Source organism: Callorhinchus milii, unplaced genomic scaffold, assembly GCF_018977255.1.
Source record: "Callorhinchus milii isolate IMCB2004 unplaced genomic scaffold, IMCB_Cmil_1.0 Scaffold1, whole genome shotgun sequence".
NCBI classification, from domain to species: Eukaryota; Metazoa; Chordata; class Chondrichthyes; order Chimaeriformes; family Callorhinchidae; genus Callorhinchus; species Callorhinchus milii.
Genome location: NW_024704742.1, coordinates 34,643,782 through 34,666,884, shown reverse-complemented (window position 1 = coordinate 34,666,884; position 23,103 = coordinate 34,643,782). Strand labels below are relative to the sequence as shown.

At 40.0% G+C, this 23,103-nt stretch overlaps 1 protein-coding gene across 1 annotated transcript in view; it reads left to right on the top strand.

The window, feature by feature from the left end:
- The window catches only part of egf (epidermal growth factor), a 57,235-nt gene extending 37,682 nt beyond the window's left edge, over positions 1-19,553 (top strand). Inside the window, exons 12-24 of the mRNA XM_007896994.2 lie at positions 401-537; positions 3,049-3,197; positions 4,744-4,848; positions 6,831-7,054; positions 7,177-7,344; positions 8,342-8,488; positions 8,595-8,765; positions 9,174-9,290; positions 9,892-10,017; positions 12,223-12,345; positions 14,225-14,417; positions 16,335-16,499; positions 18,562-19,553. Coding sequence (XP_007895185.2) covers positions 401-537; positions 3,049-3,197; positions 4,744-4,848; positions 6,831-7,054; positions 7,177-7,344; positions 8,342-8,488; positions 8,595-8,765; positions 9,174-9,290; positions 9,892-10,017; positions 12,223-12,345; positions 14,225-14,417; positions 16,335-16,499; positions 18,562-18,709 — 1,973 coding nt within the window. The 3' untranslated portion in view covers positions 18,710-19,553. The remainder of the gene's footprint in view (positions 1-400; positions 538-3,048; positions 3,198-4,743; positions 4,849-6,830; positions 7,055-7,176; positions 7,345-8,341; positions 8,489-8,594; positions 8,766-9,173; positions 9,291-9,891; positions 10,018-12,222; positions 12,346-14,224; positions 14,418-16,334; positions 16,500-18,561) is intronic.
- The last annotated feature ends 3,550 nt before the right edge of the window (positions 19,554-23,103 follow it).

Here is a 23,103-nt window from a genome sequence, read left to right as displayed (position 1 = left end):
TCATGCTGTTTTCAGAGGGTTAGGCCTGCCCAATGGGTTTCTTAATCAAGCTTCTGGCTATTGAATCCTAAAAGATGTTAAACCTAAATTTTTCATAGTCTCAGTTTGCCCACATAACACACAGTTTTCAGTATATCCTGTAAAATCCTTTGGGTAATCATCCCAATGTGAAAGGATCAGGGGCTGGAGTAAATTGTAATGTGTTGTATGTGGCAATGGATGAATATTCTAGAGTTTATGTTTGGGGTTCAAGACGTGTCTTTGCAGAACTTTCTTTTAGGAGTGGATGGGGTGAAGTTATAATAATAATAATCCTTGCAAATGACAAATGCTGTTCCTTTATTACAATGGGAGATATCATTTTTGAAATTAAGAAATGAAAACAACTTATGTTCAACAGGTCCCAGTCCATTTTTGCTATTTGCAAATATTCAGGATATCCGACGCATCAACTTTGATGGGACAGATTACAACACTGTGCTAGACAGACAGATGGGAAGAGTCTTAGCACTTGACTATGACCCTGTGGAAAGTAAGGTAAGTCAGAATTTAAATGACCATGTCATTGACTTCTGAAGGGATGGCTTAATAGTTATTTTAAAACAGTTTTTATAACTGACCTAAAATATATTTGTATTTTAAGTAGAATTAGATAGATTTTAACTGATTAAATAGATTTTAAGTAATCAGAAATCTTTCAAAAGCAAACAGACACCAGTTGCAGTTTGCAATTACCAGCTTTTTGCTTTCAGGTGGATTCTCAGTTGAGAGTAGGACAGAAAACTGTGACTATTGGTCAGAAAGCAAAACATTGACACACAACAGCCATTGCAAACCTTCAGGATCATAATTTTTTTTCCAAATATTTGTTACGAGTTTTTTTACATTCGAAAAAACAATATTTGCGATTAATAACACAGCAGTGTCCAATTTGTAAATATCGTATTTTCAACCCCATTTTTGTTGTTGAGCAGCTTTTTTCACCAAAAAAGGGGAAAAATGTTCAGCCCATCTTGCCATTATAATAAAATACTTGTTTTTGTTGTGGTGATTGTTTTGTCTTTATCGAGATGAGAAACATTATTGCTAAGAAATGGAACCGTTTCCCAGCCCAGCCACCCAGTGACAGCATCAAACACTTCCAGGGCAGGTTCAGATTGAGTAAGGTACTATGGAAGGTTTCCTCTTTGTTCTTTGCTCTCATCCCAACCTTTGAATAACAAGAATTTGCACCTTTCACATTGAATAAGTGTATCAAAGCGCTTCAGAACATAGAAACAGGAATTGGCTATTCGGCCACCAAGCTTGCTCCGCCATTTTTGTAGGTCATGGTTAATCTGTAACTCAATGCACTGCTCTTGCCTTACAGTGTAACACTTGCTACAGTAACGTGTGCATATTTTAGAATTGCATCCTGAGGACAGTGGGATCCAACTCAGGCTGGTCGCTAAAAATAGGAATCTTTTCGCTAAATCTTTAACACCAGAAATCCCTTTAAAAAGACTTAGGGGGAAAAACGTGTATTTTTAGTGATAAGTGTACACTAAATCCTAGTGACTATCATTATAAAATAGATGTCATTGAGAAATTTTATTGAAGTGTTCATTTCAATGTTTAGCACATAAATGGAGGAATACAAGGGGCTAACGTGTAGCCCTCGTTAAATTCTCATTAACATTAATACGCAGGTATTAGGTATAAGTGATAAATATTTACAGTGTTTATCCTTACGTAATCTTCTTTTAAAAAGCCTTTGAAATGCTGTTCTGTTTGAGAATGTAGAGTTACCTAACAGTGTGCAGTGTAGTTTGGCTTTGTGCAATCAGTTGGCCTTATTTAACACAACTCACACCAAATGACATTACAATCTACACACTTATCCAAGCCAAACTGACTCACTGCATTAAGTTTGTGGGCAAGATTGGGTAATTACTTTTGAAAGGTAAAGAAGCTTACTTATTTTCAAAAGTCATCATGTGCAAGCTTTAGTTTTCGGTACAATCATGTTTGCACCATTTTTGACCCACCTGAAGTTGAATCCTTTAAAGGAAACTTCAGGTTTCAGATAAAATGCCAGCTACTGCTCAGTTTTGGTTCCTAGTACAAATGTGTTTTAATCATTTGATTTGTATTGTAATGGGAAGTGTTTCGTATAGATCACAGCAGCCATCAGCTGTGACATTCTTAATCTCAGTGACTTTGTACAATCAAAGAATGTTACAGCACAGAAAGAGGCCATTCAGCCCATTCACAATGCATTGCCTTTTTCTTCATATGAGCTATCCCACTCTCTTGCTTGTTCCCCCACACTTTTTCAAGCATTTATCTAATTCTCTTTAAAATAATCAATGGACTCATCTTCTACTAGTTTGTGACAGAGATTTCCACATATCAACTATTCTCTGTTGCATCAACATGGTGTTCCTTGCACCACAACAGTCTATCACACGAATATGATTATTTGCTGAGCCCTTTGCTTTCCAAATGCTTTGTAAAATATTTCTGGAGAACTCAGATTTCTGGCCAGATATCCTGTATATTAAGAGGGCAATTCTCAACTCAGTTGCCAACCTGATAGCTATCTCCGTGACCTAGTGATTGAAGAAGCAGGTGACTTTGCTGGCTTCTGCAGCTGAAGCCTTCTCAATAGTGAGGATCTATTTATTAAGATATTAAGGTTAAAATAAACAAAGTCAAATAGGGAAAAGCAAAAGGTCTTAAAACGTCACTGAGGAAAAGATGTAGGACATTTGGCCCATCAATTTAGGAGAAGTCTAATGTCCTACATTAGATAATATCCCTAAGTCCCGGAAAGAGCTCAAGAGGAAAACCTATGTCTATTTGGATGGGAGATAATACATTACAACGTGATCTACTGGCAATGAAGCAAACACACTATTCCACATGAGCTTTAGAGTATTGGTGAAAGGGTTACTCTTGATCATGGGTTTACAAGATTATTGTTTATACATTCAGATACCAAGATCTGTAAGGGAACTGATGAATAAGTGCTCTGAATGATTATTTTGATTGTTTCTGTGCTTGTAGGTTTATTTTGCTCACACGGGTTTGAAGTGGATAGAAAGATCTAATCTCGATGGTTCTGAGCGTGAGGAACTTATTATCGATGGTACGGACTTGCCTGAAGGGCTGGCTGTGGACTGGATTAACCGCAAATTGTACTGGACTGACAGAGGGTATGTCCTGAGCTAAAGAACTAATTCCTAAGGCTTATTTAAATTTTGACCGTTCAGTGTCATCACATGTTTAGGTAACCACCTGTTTGTGCTCCAAATTATACATTAAAAATAACTGATTAGTGGCAAATAGATTTTGGAAATGCCATTAGTTTCGTTTAATCTCTTAAACAAATGGTGCTGCTCATATACAATAGGGCATTTTGATGAATGACCTTTCATTCATTCTACCTGTTGCTATTTGGTGAATTGGTTTTAGGAGGAATATTGGTCAGGACACCTGAAAAACTACCTCCTCTTCTTCAAAATAGTACATGAGATGTTTAAGGTCCAGTTAAACTACCCAGGACCCTGGTTTAATTTTTCATGTGAGGAAAGGCACTTCCAACAATACAGTGATCTCCCCTACCTACCTGCCTGTACCCTCCGTTCCTCTGGCTCCGGTCTGCTCCACGTCCCCCGCCCCAACCGCCCTACTATCGGTGGTCGGGCCTTCAGCCTCTCAGCCCCGAGGCTCTGGAACTCCATCCCCCAGTGCCTTCGCCTTGCTTCCTCCCTTTCCTCCTTCAAGGCCGGTCTCAAAACCTTTCTCTTTGACCGTGCCTTCAGCTCCCCTCTCGACTCTCTTCCTCCTCCTCGCTCCCTCCCTTCCCTCCCCTCACCCTGACCATTTCCCCCCTCCTCTCTCCCTCCCTTCCCTCCCCTCACCCTGACCACTTCCCCTCTGCTCGGGTCATGACCCAACTGTGCAGCGCCTTGGGACGTCCTCCTGACGTGAAAGGCGCTCTATAAATGGAATCTTGTTGTTGTTGTACAATACTGGTGTATCCTCCAAGCTCAGGTTCTGATGAGGCATGAACCTATAACTTTCTGATCCAGAGTCTATCAATTTAATTAAATTGACATAGCTCTGCACTCTTTCATGTTTGTTAAAATAAATACAATATTTAATAATATTCTCCTCAGGATTGAAGTGATTCCAAGGAGACACAGCTAGCAAGGTGCACAGCCATCCAGGGTATTGTTGATGGTTGACTAGTTTGTCTGGCGCTTCAATGAGACTTGAAGGTTAAATCTTAATCGTACGAGACAAAGCACTATGGACAGTACAAGTCCCCCTGGACTGTGAAACATATCCAGTGTTATACTAAACTGTGTGCTTCCTATTGAAAATCTTATGCTTGTTTCTGCTGTGTGATAGGAAACTACTAATATGATATCAAAACAGGTATATTTTAACCAACAACTCATTAAGATTTTACTACAGTATAACGTCACAGCTATTTGTGGGATATTGCTGTGCGCTAATTGGCTGCCGCTTTGCCTAAAAATACGCAGTCACTACACTTCATAGTAAAATCCTGCGCAGCACTTTGAGAAGTCTTGACGACATAATAAGGTGCTGTTTGAAATGCAAGGATTATTATTATTTCATACTATAAAGACTTTGAATGGACATGGGGGCAATGTAAACATAAAGAACAAATGATTTGAATGAAACGGTAAATTACAATGATATCTTAATAGCAATGTTCGTTTGTTGCAGGTTATTACGCATTGAAAGGAGTGAGCTCAATGGCGTGCACAGAGAAGTGATCGTCAGTGAAGGTCTTAACAAGCCCAGGGGAATCGCTGTCCATCCAATGGCTAAGTAAGAGAGTGAAAGAGCATGAAAATATAAGGGGGAAAAAACAGTCAGTGCATTGTCTAACCTTAACATTGGCCAACATACAGCATATTTATATCATACTGTGTATGTTTTAAATATTACTAAATTTACAGACTGCATCAATGCTGTTTAAAAAAATTGGGTTTGGTGGCACAATGCATTGGAGCATGAGAGGAACAGTCAGGTGGGATCTGCATGTCATTCTCTGTCTTGTCAAGTTCCTGATTTCAATCCACCCAGTGTAGGAATGCGCTGAATAGAGGCCAAGAACATTGCCACAGGCAGGAAGCAAAGATGGACAAGAAAGTGCAACTCCCCCACTCACCCTAGCTTGGGTGAAACCCTCAACTGCCCAGCGCTATAGGATGTCCTCCCAATGTGAAACACACTATCTAAATGCAATTTGTTGTTGTTGTTGAATTCCATTTTGAGCAATTGAATTTGCTGCTTCAGGAAGGGAGATGGCAAATATCATGGAGTCCTGTAGCTCAGTGGTTGAGCACTCGCTTTGCAAGCTAGAGACCTGAGTTCAATTCCAGGCAGAGGGCGAAACCTTGGGCAAGTTTCCTTACTCCACACGCCTAATAATAATCCCTCCAAAACCAAAAACAATAATAAATTGGTCATTTTCAATCCACGACTGTTTGTGGGACATTGCTGTGCGCAATTGGCTCTCGGGTTCGCCCACAAATATACAGTCAATTCACTTTACAGTGTGTTCTGTGAAGCGCTTTGGGACGTCCTCCCGACGTGAAAAGAGCTATATCAAATGCAAGGATTATTATTAGGATTATTTATCATCCAGAGAAGAGGAAAGCATGGCATCTTTACAAACATCCACACAAAGTGTAATATGGTTAAAAGAGAAGGGAGTTTCATCCGATGGCCACCTCCAGATAAAACTGATTATTCACTTCATGACTGTTTGTAGGACATTGCTGTGCAAATTGCCCTGTCATTTTCACCTATAGTATACAGTCAACACACTTCAGAGTCAATCCTGGGAAGCACTTTGAGACATTTCAATAATATGATAAGGAACTTCATCAAATGCAAGGATTGTTAATATTTTTATAACAATCTTAATAATCTCCTGGAGACTATGGGGTAGAAATTGTGCCTCCGTCTAGATTTACTCTATTTACTCAGCATTTCAGAGAGTCCAGCATTTGAAAGAGCGTAGAGAATTTAACAGATCTTAAAGAAAAAGAAAACTTAAAAATCAAGAGTGTCTTTAATAATTTATAATTATAAAACCACCAGAAGAACAGATGTACACTGACCTAGTACATTTATCTGCCAGACTGAAAATGAGTAATTTGGATGGATAATTGAAATTGGTGGTAATTCATAATCAAAGTTTTAATGTAGTTTACTGGGCCCACGCCTTCAGTTACCCTCCTACCCCCACCCTCCCTGCCCTCCACCCCTCCTGATCCCAACCAGCTCGGGTACACATCTTAGACTGTCTAGCACTTTAGGCCGTCCTCCCAACGTAAAAGCTGCTATACAAATGTATATTTTTGTTGTTCACTGCAGTAGTAGTAGTAGCATCGGAGATCTGTGTCACACAATAAATTTGAACTCTAAGAAATTGTAGCCAAACTTCCTTTTAAGCCCAGATATTAGCACAAGGAGAAATCTTGAACATCTTCCCGTCCTGCACAACACCCATAATCAGCAGTTTCGATTATGTCTCTCTGATTGTTCATCTTCCCAATACTCAACTAGCAATATTAATTTAATTTGTGTCACTTCTTGTTTGCCTGCTGCACATTGAGTCAAGTCTCCATTGATGCTGTGGGCGACACTGTGGTAAAAGAAAAGATACTTGTATAAGAATACTGACGCCTGAAATTGCTGAATAAAGATTTATTTTACTGTTGTGGTATTGTTGTATTTACCAAACAACAATATCATTGTTTTAACTTTGTAGAGTACGTTGTTCTTTCATTTCAATAAAGGAAACTGTTCTGGACAGATTATGGAAATAAGCCTCGAATAGAAAGTTCTTCACTAGAAGGTGGTGATCGTTTGATTATCATCAAAACCAATATCGTGTGGCCCAAAGGAATAACCATAGACTATCTATCAGACAAGCTATACTGGTGTGATGCAAAATTGTCTGTCATTGAAGTAGCCGATCTGAATGGCTTCAATCGCCGGATACTTGCGCAGAATGAAGTAGGTGAGGCTCTCAACTTTTGAAAAAAATACATATGCAATTTTTCATCATCGGGAACAGAATGTGAAGAATTATTCTTCATGATTAAATCAATAAATCTCTTATCCTGCTCTCCGTGTTTGTAGGTCGACCATTTGATGTTGTGGTATTTGAAGATCATGTTTGGTTTACAGATTGGGGTAAACCTTCACTCATGAGGCTGGATAAGTGGACAGGTCAGAACAGAGTCCGACTTCAGGGTGGTATGCTCCGACCTTCCTCTGTGGTTGTGGTTCATCCAATGGCCAAACCAGGTAAATAGGCTCAGGATCAATACAACAGGAGGATACTGATAAGTATGACGTTAAATCACAATGAATTGTGATTTAATTGTGATTTCACGTCCTCCCGACGTGAAAAGCGCTATATCAAATGCAAGGATTATTGATTGAAAAGTATTCAGAATTTGCACACAAATATTTTAGAAATAATTGACTAGCTGTGTCAATTGTTAGCATTCCTGCCTCTGAAGATTAAGGGTTTCAGCCCTACACAAAGATTTAGGGACGTCCTCCTGACGTGAAAGGAGCTATACAAATGTAATTTTGTATTGTATTTAATTTTTGTAATCTAGGCTGTTTCTCCATTACAGTACATTGTTTCATGGCTGAGAAAATAAACCTAGTTCCTGGCTACCTATTCTGGTGGCAGATGGTGGGAACTCAATTGAGGCATTTAAAAGGGAATGAGATAGGCACATGCTGAAGAATGTTTTAGATGGTAGGAGAATAACAGTGAATTAGAATTAGGATAGAAAATTTCAATGGCAATCACTTAGCCTCCTACTAAGTAGTAGATTTATATAGTTCTTTTGTCCAAGAGGACAATACAACCATGACATGATGTGCAAGAAGAGCTGAGATCTTCTGATATTCTAGCTAATATTCCTCCCCCATCCAACATCCACAGAACAGATTAATTATTCATTCATTTCAATACTATTTGTGATCCATTTTCTGGCACACGTCAGCCATTGCATTTGCTGATGTTTTCTGTTACCATTAATTAGTTGTTGCAGTATAAGCTCCCCTCACAAGTATATTTACGTTAACAGGAAATAGCAGGAACTGCAATAAATAACTAGAGGGTGAATATTTTACTTTTCCTAGTATCAAAAAGTGTATCGCTGATTAATTAAAAGGTGAATACAAAGTCAAATGCAAATATCAAATGCAAGGATTATTATTATATCAGGAAATGAAGCCAACTCAATTGCGTCCTTTTACATTTTTCTTGGTTTGAATGTTATAGGTGCTGATCCATGCCTATATAAGAACGGTGGATGTGAACAGATCTGTGAGAATAGGTCTGGACTTGCCTATTGTTTGTGCCATAATGGTTTCCAAAAGAGAATAGATGGAAAGTCTTGTCAAGATGTTAAGCATTCACCAACACAAGGTAAAGAGAACTTCTGCCCAATCCCCTATCCACTGATAATGACCTGCCTTGAAGTACACATTAATGTGTTAGTAACTGAAAAATATACTTCTCTCTCTGATAACAGTATCCAGAGTTACATCGTCACACAAGATAAACTTGTTTCTAACTGCAACATTACAAAATGAGAATATTTTACCTACGCGTCCCAGCATCTCCACTACCAGTAACAGTGAGGATGAAATCACTGCTGAACACCATCCAAAGGCCATACTTGTAGCAGAGATAATGGTATCAGGTAACTGCTTATACTGATAAACTAATAGGAAAGCAATCACTTGTGCTTGAATTTATGCTGCTCCTCATGTATCGGTTCCTACACCACTAACCTCCTTATTCCTCCATCTCATTCCCTCTCCATCTATCTTTAATTCCCACCTAAAAACCTACCTCTATGGACAAGGCAATGGTCACCTGTCCCATACCCCGTCCTCTCCCCATTAACCACCGGACACCATCATTGTGAATTGCTCCAGGACGTTATCCTACATGAAGAGCAGGCGATACATACAAGTTGTTTTTTGTACTTGTTAATTGTGGAGCAATCCAGCTGATGTTGGATTTGTCCATCAGAGAAAATTGTGAGTTTCTGTTTTAAAAAAATCCTATATTCAGAATTTTGATTGTACTCTATTGATTTTTCTAGATCAAGATGACTGCGGAGCACTTGAATGTGATGTCAACGCTCAATGCATCACATCCGAAGGAACTGCTACATGCCAATGTCTGGTGGGATTTACTGGAGATGGCAAAGTTTGCGATGGTGATTGATTTAATTTTCAGTGCCTTTAAATTTACTCTGTTTAATTTCTGATAAGGTACATAGAATGTGCCTAAATACTAGTTTATTTTGTAGGTATAAAGAGAACAACATACAGTATTAACTTTTGATCCATTTAATCCATTGGATTCACTGGGTACATTCATGGGAGAGAACACTTCTTTTCTGTCTCTTACTTTCGCATTTGTAACTTATGTCTCCTAATGCACCAAAACCATTATTCCTCTCCAATGTTCTTCACTTCTTATCCTTTACTGTCGATTTGTTTTTCTAGTTATTTGTAAAATATTTTTTCGTTCTACTTTCTCATATCCTCTTGCCTTGGGTTTGAAGGAGGTATCAGGACTGCAATTGATTTTTCACGTCTGGTTAGTCTCCATTGGAATTCTAAGCAACAAACCAGTCTTAATACAGCCTAAACTGTATCCTTCAGCTGCTAAAATTAAGATGTAATTAAACAATTCATGCCTGTTGTTCATTAGTTCTAAACACTCCGATTTTGCACATTGAACAAAGATTATTGAAGTAAGATTTATGAGGAAAACTTCTCGAAGCTGACTGACTGTGACATTTTTTTTCACAGATGTGAATGAATGTGTCCTAAGCTTTGCTCTTTGCAGTGAACATCTGGCTGACTGCATCAACACAGAGGGCAGCTACGTTTGCAAATGCTATCCTGGCTATAGCGGGGATGGGATTGTCTGTTATGGTATGGAATACTATTTGTGGTTACTTTTGTTACTTTTGTCATTCAGAACTCTGCAGCTCATGTGTCATTCAGAACTCTGCAGCTCGTGTACTGTCCCGCACCAGGCTTCGGGACCACATCACTCCCACCCTCGCTCGCCTCCACTGGCTCCCCATCCCCCAGAGGATTGATTTCAAGATCCTCATCCTCACCTACAAGGCCATTCACGGCCTTGCTCCCTCCTACCTCTCCGACCTACTATCCCCCTACCTACCTGCCCGTACCTCCGTTCCTCTGGCTCCGGTCTGCTCCACGTCCCCGCCCAACCGCCCTACCATCGGTGGTCGGGCCTTCAGCCTCTCAGCCCCAGGCTCTGGAACTCCATCCCCCAGTGCCTTCGCCGCCTCCCCCCTTTCCTCCTCCAAGGCCGGTCTCAAGACCTTTCTCTTTGACCGAGCCTTCAGCTCCCCTCTCGACTCTCTCCCCCTCCTCGCTTCCTCCCTCCCTCCCCTCACCCTGACCATTTCCCCCCTGCTCGGGTCATGACCCAACTGTGCAGCGCCTTGGGACGTCCTCCTGACGTGAAAGGCGCTTTATAAATGGAATCTTGTTGTTGTTGTTGTTGCACAGTGGATATTTGAAATTCATTTTCCTTTATAGAAGCCCTTCCTATGAAAAAAATAGTGGTTATCAGAACATTTACATCACTAAGAAGCTTTATGAACATTTATTTGACTCAAAATGCACAGCATTTTCAACAAAAAATTTGTAAGATAAATATTACAGCGATATGGAGTAAAATTCCACCTGGGTCTATATTAACTTAATTAACAGAGAGTACAGAATATGGCAAAATGATGAATTTGGTTTTAACTCTGAACCATGTCCTGCTGTTCTTTAAAGGACTTGCAGAAAACTGGCTTCAAATCTAAGAATTTGACATGTTCTGGATGCTCTGAAATGTTACATTAATTGAGTAAATCTAAACCCACGTGGAATTTCTACCGAATATTATTAATAATATCTAATATTTTCTTAATTTATTAATAGACATCTAAATTTCACCTGACTATATTAATGTAACATGTTATTTTAAATATGAAATAAAATAACATAAAGTATCTTTTATATGTGTTTAAATATATGTTCTCTTATTAGGCTAATTTGGATCATTCAGCTGTTGAACATCCATTCTTATCATGTAGCCTATAATGCTGAAAGTGCACATTGCAAAAGAAACTACACATGATGTCCGGGGTGTGCCACTAGCATAACATGGTCAAACTTTAGGAGATGCAATAATACATAAGACAAAAGCTGGAGCAACGTAGTCAGTGGCTTTGACCCATAGGCTGTAACTGTGCCAACCCCAAAACTTGTTCCCAACCAATGTGCACTCCTGTGAACATCCAACAGGGTTTGCTAGATGGTGATTAGCAGCAGAAACTCTGGCTGATTTACTTCCGTTATCTAAAATAAGATCAATTGTAGCCTGACAACTGTCACGCTGGCTAAGTTAGTTAATGTAGCACAGCAAATGAACCCAGGACTGTCCCAGTCTATGTGCCTGAGAGGCTCGCTAAATAAAATCGTTGATCTGTTGAAAAAGCTCTTATGAATCATTTAACAATAAAGATAATTGACTGTATTTAGCACTTTTATTTGATATAACTTTCCCTGACAGTATTTTCAACACTCAAACACACAGATCTGATATCCTTGAATAGTACCCATGTATCCGTCAATATGACATGTATTTTTTTCCAAAATCCATCTAAATAAAACATAAAACAACAACAAAATTACATTTGTATAGCACCTTTCACGTCGGGAGGACGTCCCAAGGCGTTAATGGACCGACAGAGTCACGGACCCGAGCTGAGGGTCAGGGTATAGACGGGGGAAGGGCAGGGAGGGAAGCAGAGAGATCGAAAGCACGGTTGAAGAGGAGGGTCTTAAGGTGGGTCTTGAAGGTGGCGAGGGAGGGGGCGAGACGGAGTGTGATGGAATTCCAGACGCTGAATGCAGAGTGGCGGAAGGCCTGCCCACCGATTGTGTGGCGAGCAAGGTGGGGGACGTGAAGCAGGCCAGAGCCCGCTGAGTGGAGGGAGCGAAAAGGGTGGTAGGGGGTTAGGAGATCTGAGTGATAGGGGGGAACAAGACCTTTGAAGACTTGCAGAGACTGACATACATTTCAGAACTTGATATCTGTTGTTGGCCTTGCAGATATCGATGAATGCAAAGCTCAGTTACACCATTGTGATGAAGATGTTATGTGCGAAAATACAGACGGTAACTACACCTGCAAATGCAAGAAAGGATTTTCTAGGATGGGTTCCAATTGTGTTGGTAAGTCCAAATGTTTCATGAATCTGCCATATATGTCATAGTGTATTTTAAGAATGGAATTCTCCTCCACTGAAATAGTTTCAGAATCCAACTAATTACCATTAAAATACAAGAACAACTTTCACTTATATAGCACCCTCCATGCAGGCTAGAGTCTCAGAGCACTTAAGAGTGGTGGAGCCTGACTCTAAGCTGGGGGGAGGAGGGAGGTGGCAGTAAACACAGTTGAAGAGGAAAGTTTTCAGGTGTGATTTGAAAGAGGGGAGAGAGGGCAAGGCGGAGGGATTGAGGGAGAGTGTTCCAGAGTTTTGGAGCGTAGTGGCTGAAAGCACGACCTCCGATGGTGGGGCAGAGGGTGTGAGGGACGAGCAGGAAGCCGGTGCAGTTGAGCGGAGGCACCGGGTGGTGGATTGGAGAGTGAGGAGGTCAGAGAGGTAGAGAGGTGCCAGGGAGTGAGTGGATTTGAACATGAGTGTGAGGATCTTGAACCATTTGGTGATGGGGAGCCAGTGGAGCCTGGCCAGAAATGGTGAGATGTGGGTACGGAGTTTGGTCCGGGTCAGTATGCGTGCAGCAGAGTTCTGAATGAGCTGATTCTTGTGAATGGTGGAGCTGGGGAGACCGGCGAGGAGTGCGTTGGAGTAATCCAAGCAGAAGATGACAAACGCATACACGAGGATTTCAGCTGCATTTGGGGTAAGGTACAGTCAGAGGCGGGCAATGTGGTGGAGCAAGGCGGTCCTGGTCAGGGACCCGATGTGGTGGAGGAAGGACAGCTGGGGGTTGAACCAGACGCCTTAGTTGTGCATTACTTCAGTGAGTCTGAGGTAGAGCCCAGGGAGGTTGAGGAGTTATACTGCTCTTGGACAGCACATGCTTCAATCTCATTACTGCCCAGCAATTTGTACTCTCAACTCTCAATTTAATAACATTAATGACAACTTGCATTTATATTATGCTTTTCATATAAATTGAATGTTTTGAAGTGCTTCACACCGATGATGTGAATTACCATGGAGGGAGGAACGTTTAGGAGTTTGAGGATATTGATCAAAGGTATACTCAAAGAGATATATTTGTAAGAGGATTTTGATGGCAGAAAAAATGGTTATTGATACACTTTTGTGCGTGTAAAGTGCTCTCCTCAGTGCTTAGTGAGAACAATTCTAGATGGAAAATAAAATCTAGTGCCTCACTCCGAATTGCTGCGCTGCAATGGAAGGGATATTACAGTACATCGTGAGCCAGTCTGATGCAGTGGTTGCATTCTCGCCTCTGAGTCAAAATGTTGTGGATTCAAGCCTCATATCGGGACTCAGAATCACATAGTCTAAGCTGACATTCGAATGCAGTGCTGGGGTTCGTGTTGCATTGTTGGAGTTGCAGTTCTTCGGATGAGATGTTAAACTGAGGTCCCATCTGCCTTTTCAGGTGGACATTAAATATCCTATGGCACTATTTGACAATAGAAGGGAATTTCTCCCGGTGTCCTGGCCAACAATCCTCCAAATGTAATTGGTCACTGACTCCATGGTTGTTTATGGGATATTGTTGTGTGCAACTGGCTACCACATTTTGCTCACAAAATAGACAGTCAAAATCTCTTTACTGTATACGCCGTGAAGCGCTTTGAGACATCTCAATAACATGATAAGGTGCTATATCAAATGCAAGTATTAGTATTATAACAGGCATGTCAGATTTAAATTCTTAAAAAGAATGAACAGAAGGTAAGATTATTGATACAAATGGATTTTGTCAGTCCCTTAAAATCCTGTAGCATAAAATCCAAAGCTAAAGTTGTGTCTTGTATGTCTGTCAGTAATACGTAGCTCAATACTAGACTGCATGAAGCTCAAAATGCTTATAACTAATTTAGGTGTGACCGTCTCCACCTCTCCTACCTCTGCACCCAATGGTTTGATGGGGACAAGTATCACAAGCACCACATTTGAAGCCAGCACTGATGGGTCCAATGATCAAATAGTGGACTGTCCATCTTCACACCAGGACTTTTGTCTGAACGGCGGTGTTTGCTTCCATGTACCTGAAATAAGAGCCCTTGCATGCAAGTAAGTGGAAATCATATTTAGATATTAAATGCAGGAGAGGAAAATACAGTGTACCATAATGTTCCTCATTAAATATGTTCAGATTTGTCTATGAAAAAGACTAGAGAAGTCTAACAAAAAACTGGTGAGCAGAGCCTTTTTTTCCTTCTTTGCCAACTTTAGAGTCTTGATAGTTATTTGTTCTCTTGTGTCAAAAAAATGAAGTTGCAATTAACACAATAAATTCAATAAACTCAGCTTACATATAATGCATTTTATCACCAAATGGACAGTCACATAGATGTTTTTTTTAAAAAAATCCACTAGAGGACAGTGTTGCCTCATTAAATGTCTTTCTGTAACTGCTGGGTACATTATAAAAATAGCATGATTGGAGTGATTCGACTCAGGTTTGAAGCTGACATTTCTAAAGAGTTTGTGAAACAGTATTGAGGATTTAAGGAATAATTGAAGCCTTAAGAACAAATATTGTTTGGGCACAATGATATATGTACTCCTTTAGTGGTTGTTATCAATGGAAAGAAGACAGATAAAGCTAAATAATGGAGATTTGGGAATAGGTAAACATTCTGGGGTGTTGTTTTTGTAGAGACAATATAATTTATTCATCATATTAGAGTGCAGAATCACAACATATGATGTGGTAGTGAAATAAATATAAGATTAATAAATCACTTTTTGAAGGACTAATGCACATATCATAATGTTTAAATACAGTAAACTGCAGCAACCTGGATATTTGATCTGCCAAATAATTGATGGCCATGTGTGACGAACATCCATCAATAGTATATGATCGAACAGGTGCAGCTTCACAGAGGATCTTTGAAGTCATGAGCATTACATTACACTGAAGCAATCCATTCTCACTGCGGAAACCTATGCTGACCACCAAGGTCTCAGTCTTAAGAAGTGAAGTGGGATAATATAAGTTGGAGGCAGTATTATTTCAACAGCGTTTTCTCCGATGAACCCACTCTTCTGCCTATCCCTAAGATCAACTAAGACAGGCATCATGAAGGTGGTCGAGCCTTCAGTTACTATGCTTCCAACCTCTGGAATTTTCTGCCTCTATCCCTCTGTCTCGCCTCCTATCTTCAAATGCCACATTAAAATCTACTTGCTTGAATGTGCTTCTGGTCATAGGAGCATAGAAACAGAGTCCGATCAGCCCTTCGAGCCTGTTCTGTCATTTAATTAGATCATGGCTGATCTGTACCTCAACTAATCCTTTCAATTCTAATTTTCTGCTTTCTCCCCATATCCTGTAATACCCTGACCTACCAAAAATTGATCAACCTCTCTCTTGAAGGTGTGGATGGATCCAACATCCACGGCCTTTTCGGGGAAAGAATTCCAGATTTTTTCCAACCTTTGAGTGAATTTTGTTTTCCTGATTTCACTCTTTAATGGTTTGGTTCTAATTTTAAGACTATGCCCCCTTGTTTCAGATTCCCCCACCAGAGGAAATAGCTTCTCTGTATCTACCCTATCAAATCCCTTCATCATCTTAAATACCTCAATCAAATCACTCCTCAACCTTCTAAACTCAAGGGAATACTGTCCAAGTTTATGCAGCCTTTCCTCGTAACTTAACCCTTTTAGGCCTGGTAACATTCTGGTGAACTTGTGTCGCACTCCCTCCAGGGCCAATACATATTTCCTGAGGTGTGGTGCACAAAGCTGAACGCAGTACTCCAGATGGGGTCTGACTAATCCTCTATACAGCGGAAGCATCGATTCTTCCCCTTTTGTATTCCAGGCTCCTTGAGATAAATTCCATTTGCCTGCCCCCCTTCTCCATCCTCCTAGCTCTGCAGCCAACCGGCTATTGTGCAGTGCTCCAAGAGGTTATCCTACAGGGTGCTATTTATTACAAGTTGTTTATATGTTTCAACATTTCTGTCCTTTTGCTAGTTGTCTGGCAGGTTTCCTGGGAGAGCGGTGTGAGTACAGTGAGTTGGAGTGGTGGGAGCTACACCATGTTGAGGAAGAGAAGAAACGCAATGTGGCCATTGCTGCATGCATGATGGTTCTCATCTGCCTTGTCTCTGTGGGAGCCTGTGCTACATACTGCTATAGGTAATATAGTTTATTTCCTCTAAAACAAGAAATATAATTCAGAACAAAAATCATTACTGGCCATTTATTGCGCCAAATAATGTGAGCTTCATACCAGAATGGAAATTATGAATATACTATCCAATCTCTTATGAAACAAATAGTGCCATGGGATCTTTAACATGCACCTGAATAGACTACCAGGACCTCAAATTAACATCTCATCCAAAGGACGGCAACTTTAACAATGCAATGCTCCTCCAGCACTGTGTTGGAATGTCAGCCTACACTATGAGCTCAAAGTCCTGAATTTAGGCTTCATCCAACAACCTTATGATTCAAGGTAAGAGTGCTATTAACTGAGCCTGGATAATACCAAGGACAACTGAAGCTAAAACCTGGGAAGTGTTAAGAGTTTGCTTCTAATATGTGTCATTTTTTTCCCCCAAATAACAAAGTGGCAATGCATTTTTGCATAGAGAATTATCCAAGGCTATTTCTTGGTTTCCAAAACGCTTCTTGGATATGATCTTTCACTTAAAAGAAATATGATCAAAAAGGCTTCTTTAGTTCCTTTCAAAGAGATACTTGAGTGAGCATGTCCTACAGTTATTTCTAAAATAAGGAGTTAAGTTTAGCTCCAAAGATAAAGTTGCTGGTCTATAATTTTAGTTAACTGTGGCCTGTTTGCTGCGATTTTCAAAATTGTTTTGTCACATGCTTTTAATTCATTCATAATGGCCCTAAAATAGCCGTTTTACTGTAGTGCAGCAGGCACTTTCCCTTTAACTAGAAACATTTTAAAGATTTTTTTATACATATATAGCTTAAGTATATTTCTAAACTACAAATATTTCCCAGTCCCCCTTCAACATGTCACATTAAGAGACATAAACTGTTCATGTAGAGAAACGCTCACATTACTAGTGAGACAGGGTTCAATGAACCTTGACATACATGGCTGTTCACATTGTATTTGTATATCAGACGTACAACTACAAAATTGTATTTGATAGGAATTGACTGGTTCTTTTAACAGTTTCTGTCACACTTATGGTGTTAGTAAACAAAATATGCTTGAAGTGAACTTCAAATACATAAAACGAATCCTAAAAGCTTAAAGAAGTGTTGTTTGGGAAACTGTTACAATTCAGTTTCATGCTTGTCAAGAACGAGAATGTTGAGCAAATGTAACATTTGTGTGAGTTTGGACCAGTTTGCTGGCCTCTGGGACAGAAGGTTGTGTGGTCAGAATCCACACCAGGACTTGATCTCATGATCTAGACTGACCGCGACCACAGTGCAGCCAATTGTTAGACATCCCTTTTAGAGGAGACTTTAACTAAGGTCCTCCCTGTCTGTTCTGTGGTTCAGCTGAATGTTACGAATTCTACAGCCCTATTTTAAAGGCAGCGGGTTGTTCTCCCAGGGTCTACTCGGTCCAACATTCCTCTCTCATCCCAAATTCTCGTCCGCAAGAAACATACCAACAAAATACACAGCCACTCCACGTTGCTCTATATCCTGTGAAGTGCTTTGAGAAGACCTCTGGCATGAAAGTTGCTTTGTGTGAAGCATTTTGAGATGCTCATCACAAGACGCGATATCAGATGCACATAATTCATTATTTTACTGAAACCAGCACCAGCAGCAAGTATCACTCAAAATGTTATGTTTTGGTCAGCCGGGTGACTGCCAGAAGCAGTGACCCATCACCACGCTCAAGGGAATCTAAACCAGACTGAGAGTTACACGTATGTAGGCCACCAAAGAAAATAGATTATTTCTAATTGAGAGAGTGAGCTGGAAGGCCGATCTATTGAATATAAGGGCAGCTCTAGGTGATGCCCTTACCGTCCTTCTCCATGGGAGTTGGCTGACCTCTGTTTGGCATAAATCTGGCACCGCTCGGATGAGTGGATAAGATCTATGGCACTCTAAGGGTTAAATAATGGTATACATGGATCAGTATCATATGTGTTTCATGGGGACAGTTAGCATTGTATAAAAAAACACTGTTCTGTTCTTCTACACTAATCAAGTGTCGCTACATGGGTTTTATCGCCCAAATTCTGATTTTCAGGCAACAGAAATATTTACAGAGCAAGCCGTATTCAGAAGAAATGAGTGAAACCAGCACCAGTAGTGTCAACACTGTGCCTGAAACATGTGCAAACAGTGAGCAGCAGGTCATTTCACTGCCACACGAAGACCAGAGTAAAACAAGATGAGTTAAGCAATACGGAAAAGGAACAAGACATTTTAACAGTGCAGAAAGACCATTTGTCTCATCAAGCTCACTTCTTTATGACTCAGACTTCTGGATGAAATATTCCAGACTGTCGCCATTTCCTTGCTCTTCACAGTATTGGAAGACAGGATTCCAAGGATTACCAAAAGCCCACTTTGGATGAAATGTCTATGTTGGAGTTTGGTGGTATACAAAATGTTACATTTTACGGGTGAAGGAGCCTGCAGCAGTTATAACGGTACAGCTATTCGGGATCCAAACATAATGCCATTACCATAACTGAATGCTTTCATTCTAGTTCTACAGGATATAAGTTGTGTATCATGCTGTCATTTGTCTGCACAATTTTCAGTATTAAACTGTAACAGTTTCTCATTCAGAATTATAAATATTAGGAAAAAGAAGCATTTAGAAAACACAGAACTGAAAAGTTCAGCCATGCCAGGAGCATATTGGTGTTGAAAGAATAATTTGTATTTGAGTGATAAAATAGATCAACAGAGGAAAAAACGTGACTTTATTTTAGGAAATGTCATAAATTGTTTTAACCAGTTGACGATGGGGGTTTAAAATGCATTCATTTCTAATTGGGATTTTTACTCCCGAGCCCTGCGCTTGGAATAAATCACGTCAGAGCACGGTGCCTCAGGTCCCTTTATGTATTGATAGTAAATGGAAGAAGCCCTCATTTGTAACTCAAATGCCTTATTAAGAAATCCCATGAGAAAAATAGATGCTTTTTAAACCCCAATATCAGGAGAATACATGTACCATAACAGAGGACCAAGTCCAAGAAACTGTGATGATTCTTTGTAATTAAAGAATTATTTAACGTAACTTTGTTCCAGTCATATATATCTTTTTTTGCAACGATTAAAAAGATGTACCAATTATTCTGTGGTTGTTATTATCTACTCCATATGCAAGGAAGATGAACTGTTTAGTATGTTAACAAATGTAAGTTTTTTTTATTCTGTTTTTTTGTAACAATTGGGACTAATATGTTGGCATTTCTTGACAGGATTCCTGGATAAGGAATCTGAGTTGTGCAAATGGGAACTCCTTGTAAGTGGAAATATTTCAGGCTGACCAGGGGGATCCACAATTTGATGCAAACAACATCTGGGTCAAGCTTCCCACAGGTGGGAAATTTTGCAAATTAACTGTTGCATTTTTCATCAATAATAACCTGAATCATCAACTTGTGGGGTTCACCAAGGTTTGTGTAATTCAATCACAGCTCTGCTGGTATGCAGCACTTCCAGACATCAATGTTTTACTTTTATAAGTCTCAGTGGTAAGTCTAATTACTTGACTAGGGAAACAAAACTTCCCCTTGACACAGTGACAACTCTAGTAATAAGGCTTTTGCCCTTGAAATCAGTGGAGCTCCCATAAAAACTGCTGATTCCTTGGGAAGAGTAGGGGTAGCACGCTTGACAATGGAAAGTCAATCTGATGTGGATGCCTCAGTGGTCTGGTTCCTGAGTCAGACAGGTCCGCAGTACTCCAGGGCACCTCTAGTGACAGATCAGGTATTAACAGGAGGGGCAGACTAGTCCCTGAAAGCAGGGATTCTTCTCACCCGGCACCAGTTAATCCTCCAAACCAAAGCTCTAATGTATATGGTGGTCAAAACTGGATAAGGAGAAGGAGCAGGAGGCAAGCTATGGATTTCAGTTAGTTAAACTCCAGTACTATCCCAATGCACAATCTGGGCCCCGAGTCTTGACTCTTGCCAACCTGCGCCTAATACTCTCCAGAATAAGTAAGCAGAGTGCATCCATTCAGACAGAGAGTGCAAGTTCCATTCCAGAGATGGGGAAATTCCCATCTGTAGGTGGCATAAACATGTGGACTCTGCCTAGTTTGGATCCTTTTAAGGATGTAGATGGATTTTCTCATGTGAAAGACATCTGCTTGTGACTATTTGTGGGACATTGCTGTGTGCAAACTGGCTGCCGAGTGTTCAGTTCAGCCATTTAATAGAAAATTGGAAAGTCAAGGTAGAAATGAGACTATGCAGTCCACTCAGATAGCCCAGGACTTATGCTATATCATTGCTTCCTGTTGAATTGGGAAAACTATGAGAATAGACATCAATGCGTTACTGAGTTTATCATCCAAGGCACCAGTGACAGTCAACTCTACATTCCTCGCTCCAGTTATGAAGATGTTATTTCATGAAATATTTTGTGGCTTCCTGGTCTTATAATCATATCCTAGTTCCTCATTGTAATTGCTGTCTTGATACATCCGCTCACTTCCTTCATGAATTGGAAAACGTGGGTCATGTTAGGTCTGTGTAATTGATGGTTCGTACGACTGACTGACAGCTTTTAAACCTTGACATTATACAATTTTAAACCAAGTAATTATTTTATTCCCAGGTCAACCATTATGGGTGTGGTGCAACCCAGTACAAATGTTTGATCTGGTTGCTTGGGTCCGGATCTACAAAAGTAATTGTTTTAGTTACAAAATAAACATTTTTGTGCACTTTCAGCCTTTAATTTATTAAATGAAAATGTGACATATATGTTTGCTGAAAATCTTAATCTGAACCAGATGAGGCTTGTTGAAGAAAACACCAGGGTTCTATTGAGCAAGCAAAGAAAACACATTTAGTCATAACGCGATAGCCTTTAATTTCAGCTGCTGGAGTGATCTCCACTTCTCATCTCGGCACTGTACCCTGAAAGCAATGATCACCACAGGTTGCATGTCCCAGTTTATGCTGTGTGATTAATATCCAAAAGTAAGAGTTTAACATTTAGGGCTAGTTTATTGGTGTGAAATACATCTACTCTTAAGGTATCAACCACACGACAAAAGGAATGGCTTGACTTTGCAAAAGAACATAGTTGTCATATTTTCAACTAACAGCGTTTTCAAATGGAACCTTATTTGTTTCAATGAACCTTACTTATTCTGCTAAATATCTAACCTTCAGCCTCAGTTTTTTTTTGTTTGCCAGAGTCCTATAATTACTGATTTCTTTTACAGCCAATGCTTCATGAAACAAACCCTGCTATTACAAACCACTGATTAAAACAATCTTTTGTTTCTGGTACCCGCTGAAGCTCCATTATAAGCTCCAACCTCCAGCCGATATTTACGCTTTCCCCATCAGAGCTCCTGAACCTGAACCTCATGAATCTGCAATGAGGGGGGGGTTTGCTGATATGGTGCATTTCTTAACATGAAATGTCATAGCTACAGGGGGATGACAACTTTTTCATGTCACAGAGGGCATTCTGTCAATATCTCTGTCTCCTGTATTTCCCCATCTCTTTTAATTTACAAAATATAATTTTTATAATCCAAGACAGTATTTCTACTGCTGGAATCCAGTAAAAGAGCAGAAACATTTGAGCTTCAGGCATTCAGTCACACAATGAAGTAATGTGGTATGACATACAATGTAATACAGTACAATACAGTCCTATTAATAGTGAATTTCCATTTGAAGCAAATTTCTGGAGCACCGATTATTTCCCCAGGCATTGTAATAAGATCCACTGGTTTATAGAAATACTTCAGACTAGGTTCCTCCTTCACAGCCTCAAATATTAGCCAGCACTGAAATTGATTCATGATCGGATTAGCAGATTTGCATGCAGCTAACTGAGTATTGTGACTCCTTGGGACAAGGGATGATTAGTTTTTAAATACATGGCCAGATGGACACACAGCTAACATAATCTGAGCAAATTTTTTTTTCCATCTTCCCTCTGCTAGTGTCCTATAACGTACCAAAAAGAGCTTTTTGAATTAGCTGCAGATCCCTAATGGTTTGTACTTCAGTCTTCCTTGACTGTTACAGCACCCATTAATGCCAGCCAGGATCAATAGATCTGTTGTGTTAGGTGGAACAATCACATTTACTTCCGGAAACCATTATAAACATGCTTTAAATTTTAAGCGAAGTATTCTCCATCAATATCTCCGTTCAATAAATAATATAATTTTTTTTCTTGCTGTTTTAATTTCATTTTAATCAATCGTGCATTGCATGCGCCTTTCATAACCCCAATACACCATATGCCTCTTCAACCACCAAACATGTCTGGCTGGAGATGGGCCACTCAGAGATATGCAACAGTTTTACCTGAAAGGCCAGCGACACACTGCAAGCTGCAGGACTTAATTCATATTCAGATCAATATCAACTATTTTCTTAATTTTATCCATTCTTAAAACATTTCTTTCACATAAGGCTGCCATTCAGAAAACTGTTGTTTCAATCTTCTTGGCCAACCTCTGTGACTTCCTAATCCGCTACCATCCTGCCCACTCCCTCCGCTCAGTGGGCTCCGGCCTGCTTCATGTCCCCCCACCTCACAAGCCCCACTATTGACAGGCGGGCCTTCT